This window comes from Hipposideros armiger, unplaced genomic scaffold, assembly GCF_001890085.2.
Source record: "Hipposideros armiger isolate ML-2016 unplaced genomic scaffold, ASM189008v1 scaffold_563, whole genome shotgun sequence".
Lineage (NCBI taxonomy): Eukaryota > Metazoa > Chordata > Mammalia > Chiroptera > Hipposideridae > Hipposideros > Hipposideros armiger.
Window position 1 is genome coordinate 903651 of NW_017731913.1, and position 8794 is coordinate 912444.

The window sequence follows — 8794 nt, forward strand, 5'->3', positions numbered from 1 at the left end:
ATTAATGGCAATGTGTCTTTTACTGTAATAAATTTTTTTTAATTTAAACATTCACCATATTGTTTGGTCATACCTCGTAGTTTTCCAATAGTTTCTAGATGGATGTGGCAAGCTTTTCACACAGAAGAGATCAAAATACTTTTTCATTTTGCCTTTATGATGAAAAAATACTGCAATCTATATCCTTAAATACTTTGAAGACTTTATATCTTTAAAATTTATATTAAGATTTAATATCAAAGCAGAAAATATAGGTAAACAATGTAAAAGATCAAGCTTTCTGATCAGAGTTAACAGGGAGCCTGCCTGGGGCATGGTTGGTTCTTGGTTCACAGCACCAAAAAGATGACTTTTACTATAGCCTTGACAGAGCACTGACAATGCCAGAAGAGGTACAAAAGCAGAAGACTACACAACAATTTCTCTGGATGTGGCACTGCTGTGTGGAAAGAAAAATGCAGCTCCCCTGAAAATCCTACTGTGAGTCAAATGTGTAACTGTTGTAACAATCCGGCTCCTGATCAAGGCAACAGATTTCTGTCTATAGGTAGTAGGTCCAGATAAAGACAGTCATTTTTGACATGATTACTTTGAAAGGTATATTCTGCTGTATAATAGCTATATAAGACAACGTAACTCCCATCTATGCAAAATCTGCAAGTCCTTCTGGATATAAAGTTTTTTTCTCTGTTGTGGAGAGAGTAGCTAGTTGCTTACCAAACCTATTTCTTCTTCCTCTTTGGTAAACAACTAAACCACATTTCCCTTGAGTTAGGTGGTGTGTATACTAGTAAAAATTACAGTTACTCCATCCAAAAGAAACATTTAAATGCTAAGTTTTATGTTCCTAGGAAATAAAATATTCTAATTTATATGCATATTTTATTGCCAAGAAATGTAACAGATGATCAGTTAAAGACATAACACAAATATACTGCATTATTATAAAATTCTGTAAAGGAGGGGCCAGCCGAGTGGCGCACTGGTTAAGAGCTGGCTTGGGATACCAGAGGGCCCTGGTTCAGATCCCACATATGAGGGCCAGTGACACTGCCCTCTACAGCTAAGATGCTGAACAACAGCTCAACCTGGAGCTGGGCTGCCGTGAGTCGCCAGCGATGGCAGGTGGGTTGCCATGGGCTACCGTGTGTAGCCAGCAGCCAGCGTGAGCGGCCACCAGCTGCTGTGAGCGGCCTTCAAGAAGCCAGCGACTGATCTGCCTCGCCGGGGAAGAGCGCAATGATGGTGCCAACTTGTGCCAGTGAAGCAACGTCCTCCACAACTAGACTGAAGAACAAAAGAACAGCAACTTGTCTGTTCTCCTTCCCCCAATTCCCCAATAAAAATCTTTTAAAAAAATAAATAAATAAAAAATAAAATAAAATTCTGTAAAGGAAATGAAATGACAATAAAAATTCAAGGAAAAACAAAATGCTATAAAATTTACAACTGTTTGCACACATGTTTTTGAATTGGTAATAGTGGGTTTCAAATCACTAAGGTATTTAAAGTCCACTGAATACATTCCACAGGGTAATAAAGAAGTTTCATTCTAAAATATTATCTGTAGTGTATCAGAAATTATATTCTTTGCAATAGTTAAATTTTTTTTAGAAATCATCTTAAAAATGTGAGGGATACACAGTTTTTCAAAATTATTTTGGGATGCATGTGGGCAAAAAATTTAGAAAAGCAAGGTTTTAAAGCATACCACTGTAATAGTTCCAAAATATAGCAAATTTTAGAGACTAAAACATTAGGGACTTATACTCAATCTCCAACGCCCCTTTCATATTTTCAAATCTTAGCTTTAGCATTCTATCTGGCACGTACATAGAATATATTAATATATTAAAATATATTAAGCATATATTTTATTTAAAGATTAATCAAACTGTATCACTTAAATAGCTCTATTAATCTATGCTCTCAAATTTTGTGAATAAACTATTTAAAATAAAATTTTCAAACATAATATTAATTAAGTTGATAAATACTTTATAACTTAGTACCTAATACTATGTAAGTTACCATATAAAGATTCCTAAGGGCATACTGATGTAAATATCAGGTGTTACCTATCAAAATTATAATGAAAATGTGAAAAACTGAAAACTACTATATTTTAATAAGCCTATATATTGCACAAAAGGCCTCATCATACTTTAAAAAAATCATGATTTTCATTTGCTAAAATGCAATTGTTCTTCACTTACTGACACTCATTTAAAACAGTGGTTTTTTGTTATAATATACTCACTGAAAAAAAGCTACATCTATTGCCTTATACCAAGTTAATTTCATTATATACTAAAAATGAATTAGCCCAGGGAACCAGTTAGTCTAATTGACTGCAATATTATTAAGACTTTTTCACCTCAGAAAAGGAATCTGCATGATTTCTATTTGTTTGGAGAGCTGCCATTTGAAAGGCTTCAGGCTGTACTCACCATGGGAATGGAAGTGTCCGTGACCATGAGCATGATCATGGCTATGCACAGCACCATGTTTCAGTTCATGACTATGGGAATGATCTCCATGGCCATGGGCCTGATCCAGAGCACCATTAAAAAGGGAATGACTGTGTTCATGGCCTAGAAACAGTGTTAGAACAAACGGTATGTAAAAACAGATTAAGTAATGATTACAATAATGCTAATACTAGTGAAAAGAATTAGCTCTAAAACCATGATCAATTCAATAAACATTTACTTGTAAAAAGTATTGCAAATTCATTAAAACAATTCTGAGTTCCTACTATATAGTATAGGAAAGAGATAAAGCAGAAATTGACAAGTTAGTTCTAAAATTTATATGGAAATACAAGAAAGGACCCAGAATAGCCAAAACCTTTTTAAAAAAAAGAATAAAGGTGAAAAATTAACATATTCCGATTTCAAAACCTACCTCAAAGTTACATTAATCAAGACAGCATGGTGGTGGTGTGAGGATAGACATACAGATCAATGAAAAGGAATTGAGAGTCCAGAAATGAACTCTCACATTTATAGTAAATTGATTGTTGACAAGGGTGCTAAGACAATTCAGTGGGGAAAAATAATCTTTTTAACAAATGGTGCTGAGACAACTGAATATCTATACACAAAGAAAATAATATTGGACCCATACCACAAACCATATACAAAAACTGACTCAAAATAGATCACAGACTTAAATGAATACATTTTAACCACCAAATTTAAGGATGGTTCTTCATAAGAAAAAACTATCAATGTAATTACTAATTTTAAATTAACTAAAGGAGGTAAAAATGATTACTACAACAGATAGAAGAATATCCTTTAGTTGACAAAGCAGTTTTATCAGAAATGAACCATAAACATTGGACTCAATGGTAAAACTTGAGTAGTTGTCTTCATTAAAGCAATGGTTCTCAACCTTGACTGCACATTAAAGTTGATTGGAGAGCTTTAAAACATATTGGGTCTCTTCCTCCAGAGATTCTGATGTAAATGTCCTGGGATTAAATCTGGGCATTAGTGTTTTTTTAAAAGTTTCCCAGGTTGACACAAGGATACAAGCTATCAGTATTTCTAATCAACACTGTGCTAGAGGTCCTGGTTATGCAAGAAGATAAGCAGGAAAGAAAAATGTGTATAAATGGATTAACAATAGAAAAACAAACAAACAAAAAAACACCCAAACAGACAATTCCAGAAGAGGAAAAACTTAAATGACCTAAAAACATACAGAAAGATTTTCAATCTCACTAATAGTCAGAAAAATACCCCAAAAAATGATACCATTTTTATCAAAATATTAGCAAAACTGTTTTAAACCCATAATATTAAGTTGTGATGTAGGTGGGAGGAAATTATTACTTGCATTTATTGCTGGGGTAAATGTGAATGAGTCATTTTGAAGGGCAATTGGTCTACTGAAATTAAAGACTATATAGCCTAAGTTCCTGCCATTTTACTTATATTCCAGAGCAGTACAATTCAAAGAATTTTCTGTTTTGATAGAAATGTTCTATATTTGCTATCCTATATGGTAGCCTGATGTGGCTACTAAGCACTTGAAATGTCATTAGTATAGCTGAGTAACTGAATTTTTAATTTTAATTAACCATAATTTAAATTTAAACAGCCCCATGTGACTAGTGGCTACCATCTGGGAAAGCACAGCTCTGGAGAAACACTCGCATGTGTTCACAAGGATATTCCTCACATGGAATAGGAAAAACTTGCAGCAACTTGAAGTGTATCCATAGAAGACTGGTAAGATGAACCATCATACCCCACACCATGGAGTTTTATGTGTTTGTTAATGAGAAAAGGTAGACTAATGGATGCCAAATGGAAGGATTTCAAAGATGGATTGTATAGTAATTTTCATACGCACATACACTGTAATTTTTTAGTAGTTAGATTTGTTTTGTGGTCTTTGATGTTTATTTGTTTGTTTTATATAAATGATATCATAGTAAACAGATGATAACCTGCAGAGGTCTGGAAAGATCCAAACCAAACTGATAACATGTGTAACTTTGAGAAGGCACTGAGAGGGCAGGGCATGGAGAAGTAGAAGGGATGGTTCAGGAAGACATTACTAAGAGTCTATTAACATATTACTTTTGTTATTAAAAATCAATATAGAGTTTAACTTTAAAAATTATCAATTTTCAATAGTGAATAACTATGAAAGACATTAGAAAATGAAGAAGCAAAGGGTTCTAACCATCATACCAGAGCCATGAGAATGTCCATGACCTCCATGCTTGAAAACAAATATTCCTATTAGGTTTACCACAAACCCAAGAATTGAAACAAGAAGCAGTCTCTCGTGGTGTACATCTGGAGGGGCTAATGCTCTCTAGAAAACACATAATACAAACTGCATTGACATAACTTCTGATTGATCAACCGGTAATAACAAAAAGCAATTTTTTAGAATTTTTAATTATTTTCAGAATTAAAATCACTCTAAAAAAAATCTGCCACAACAGTATACTGAAATAAAACCAGTACTCTCACACTGTTGAAAAGGTAACTATTACTATTTTTAAATAAATACAAATATTTAAAGCATGAATATTTGGTCTAAAAACCATTCATTGTATCTTAAAATATTGTCATTAATGTTAAGTTCATTAATTTTTTAATCTTCTCTTTATTTGTTTTAATATACCAAATATTAAAGATTCACTGGCAAAACTCTCAGATTCTATTTTAAGAACTCTTTCCAACAGACCTCACTACCGTATTGTGCCTTTACATTCAAGTGTCACACTTCATTCATATCTTATAAAGCATAATTAATTGTTTTCAATTTCAAGTAGTTACACATATATTTAATTTGTTCAACTATTTTGTAAGCTCCTCCTGTACACAGATAATATCTGATCTAATCCAAGACTGTCCTCAATAAATAATAGTGTGAAAAACAGTTCTATTACATGTATCTTCAGTGAATAAACATTTTTGTTACAGAAATATAATTTACCGATTAATGGTTATCTACTGTACCTCAACTCCTTCTGAGAAAATAAAAAAAGCAGTGAAGATCAAAAATAGACCATTGACAAATCCAGCCAGAACTTCCGCTCTAACATACCTAAGGAAGAACAAAGTAAACTGAATTATTATTTCTTATAAATCTAATAATAAATTTACATGTGCTCAGGGATTCTAAACCATACTAGTATTATATGGTTATAAGTGGCCAGCAAAGTCCCAGTATTTATAGTAGTATGTTTTATTGTGCATATATTGTAAAAATAAGGAAGTGAATTTAATTATGAATTATATTTAATAGCAGAATGCCATAAAATTTCTACATGCCAATCAAAAGACCTTCTTAGAGTAGGTGGGTTTAGAAAGACCTTTTACAGAAATGTAACCCTCAAGTTGCCACCAGAGAAGGAAGAACAGAACCAGACAAATGCACAAAGAAGGATCCAAAGCTAAAAAGTAGAAAAACTTGAAAAAGAGGGATTTTGTAACTTAAGACCTTCTTTTCTAAGAACTCCTTATGCTTTCTGCCTTGTTTGTACCTTTCGGATTTCAAATTTTTGGAAAGCAGGGCTTGACCTGAAGGAGAATAAAATTATTTCTGAAATATCTCAGAAACAACTTGAGGTTTACATTTCTATCACTCTTTTTCAAAGAGTAATAAATTTAGCAAAAACTTTTCAATTACCTGTTTTTAGAATTAATTCCAGCTTCACATAATTCTGATTAAACTATTTTTAAAATATCTGTCCTTTTCTCCATGGACTTCTGAAGCTTTCTGCTTCCTACCTGTGCGAAGCACTGGGGAAAGATTCTATCTTTCCATAAGGTATTTTTGGCTTAGTTAAAGTCATCAGAAACAACTCTAACTTGGCAGTTTTATATGTTCAAACATTATTCAAAGGGTGCTGACAGCAGTTAATCATTCTGGTCCTTAATGTAGCAGAAGCATCAAAAATACTGCTTTTTCTAGCTTTTTATGTTAACTTCTAGATAATACAATTTTTACTCTAAAGAAAACAAACTCTTTAAAACGTACTCTATCCAGTTATGTTGGAGACTTGCCCTGTCATGTATATTCCAACAGAGCCTATCAGAAATAGTATGTAATTCTACCTTGTAACATAAATAAATGAATTAATTATCTTATTACTTGTCAAAGCATGTATTTTTTTTTTCTGGAGAAAATGTTCATTATTCAAACAATTCACAGCTTCTTTCCATAACCCACATTTAGGAATTTATCTAATATGTCAGCAGGGTTACTGACCCCAAAATAAAAGGTACTTTCTTTCAACCCACCCTTCTGGTCCCAAAGCTAATCTTGATTAAAAGACTTTTGTCCTTGAATTCCACTAGATTTCAAGATCAAAACCAGGAATCTTTTTCAGGCATCTTTTTTTGTCTCTAATGTCTAGCTTAGTAGGTGCTCCATAAATTCTGATCAATTGTTGGACTAAAGTGATTTAATATATTTGATAAACTTGGTTGCAGGATTAAAATGAAAAATCTGTGAAAACTAGACATACTTGCCTTTACAAATGACTGTTTACTTGAACAAAGTGAGTAGTGGATTAAAACATAATTTATGAATGTGCTACTGACTAATTAAATATGATGGTATCTAGACTCCTCAGTCAGGACAAAAAAGATACAAGTTTATGTACATAAGTATATAAGCATGTACATATGCATGTACCTACCTACTGGATGTATATTACTTTTACGCTGGCTTTGTTATTTCAAAAATAGGAGTGTGATAAGATACAAAGATGATTTATATGTAAAGAAATGCTGAAAAGTCTTTGCTGCCTCTCAGATTCATCCTATTGTTTCTTCTACTACAGAGTCAATGTGCTATAGTAATCATACTGAATTGGGGGCTTTGGGGTTAATTCCCAGGCTTAGCCTATTCAGTGTCATTTTGATGTACTGGCACCGTATTTTACTCCTGCTAATACTTACTATTATAGCAATTATTATTAACAGTTTCAAATGTTACATCAGCTTTTATTCCCTAACTTTTTCCTTCTCAAAAAATTCTTTAAAAAAGGCAAATAAGGAGAAGACAGGATAAAAAATGAAAGGTGGCAAGAATATTACTCTCTTACATCAACTAGTTAAAGATGGATAATAAAATAGGCCCTGGTACTGAAGGTATTCAAAGCTACTCCTAAAAACCAACTTATAGCAGGAGACTACACAATCTAAATAGAAAAACAATAGATACCCTAACAATTAAGGATCTGGGGAGAATTTTTAGCGTCACCTACTATTTATCCAAAAAGATTGTTGAATAAGATATTCTAATTAGATTTTTGATATACAATATATATGAATCACTAATTTTCCAACACAAATATAACTTTACATATAATCTTTCTTTAATGATCCAAAATATACCTAAGAATCTTTTGATTATACAGTGCCCTGGAAAATGTTTTTTTCTGAGCATTCAATGTGTTTGTATTTATACATATACATGGTCTCTTGCCTTATACTATTACATAAAAACAGTATGATTAGTGTTTTGTCTCATTTTTTATAATTTTACAAGTAACTCTATCACTTTGGTTATACCCTGAATCGGCAATTTCTGTCACTGATTTTCACATATCTCTCTTTTAGCACTTGGCACAATGTATAGTAGTTATGGTATTTTTACAGAACTCTCTCCCCATCAAACCACAAATTCCCCCAAAGCATGCGCCATATCTTATTCATCTTTATATCATTAGAAGTAGCAAAGTAGGTGACTCATAGTGGGACCTCAATCAATATCTGAAGAGAAGAAGAGCATGTGCAAGAAACAGAGCGCATGTGCTTCCTCAAGAACAAAAGCGAAGCTGGAGAGAAAAGGAAGCAGTGAGGGAGCAAGAGTAAAAGAGAACCGGGGCATAGGAGACAGTGCCTGTAAGAGGGTTGATGTGAACAGGAGAGGGAGAGAGTGGAGACAGTGCACTGGCAAGGGAGCACTCAGACAAGGAGAATCAGTGAAAGAAGGAAAGACAGGCGGGTAAAGGGAGAGAAAAGGGAACTAGAGCTGAAGATGTTAAGGGAGAAGGAGAAGGAGAATAGGGAAGAGCCTGAGAGATACAGTAATAAAGGGGAAAGGGAGAGAGCAGGAGAAAAGAAAGATGTGAGGAGCAGATAAAGAGAGGAAGGGGAGAGGGAGAGAGAAAGGGAGAAGGGAGAAAAAGAGAGAGAAAGCATAGGACCACATAACTAGAAAGAAAAAATGAATAAGAGAGTGGCAAAGGGAGTTTAGGAGAGATGAGAGAGAAATAATAAGTATAAGGATGAGAACACGAGTGAGAGAT

The 8794-nt window shown here is 33.4% G+C and overlaps 1 protein-coding gene across 1 annotated transcript in view; it reads right to left on the minus strand.

Annotated features, from left to right (window-relative positions):
• The window catches only part of SLC30A7 (solute carrier family 30 member 7), a 56559-nt gene that overhangs the window by 33490 nt on the left and 14275 nt on the right, over nucleotides 1–8794 (minus strand). Inside the window, exons 4-6 of the mRNA XM_019623819.1 lie at nucleotides 5490–5577; nucleotides 4710–4836; nucleotides 2451–2594 (exon numbers count right to left, since the gene is read on the minus strand). Of these exons, the coding sequence (XP_019479364.1) occupies nucleotides 2451–2594; nucleotides 4710–4836; nucleotides 5490–5577 (359 nt within the window). The remainder of the gene's footprint in view (nucleotides 1–2450; nucleotides 2595–4709; nucleotides 4837–5489; nucleotides 5578–8794) is intronic.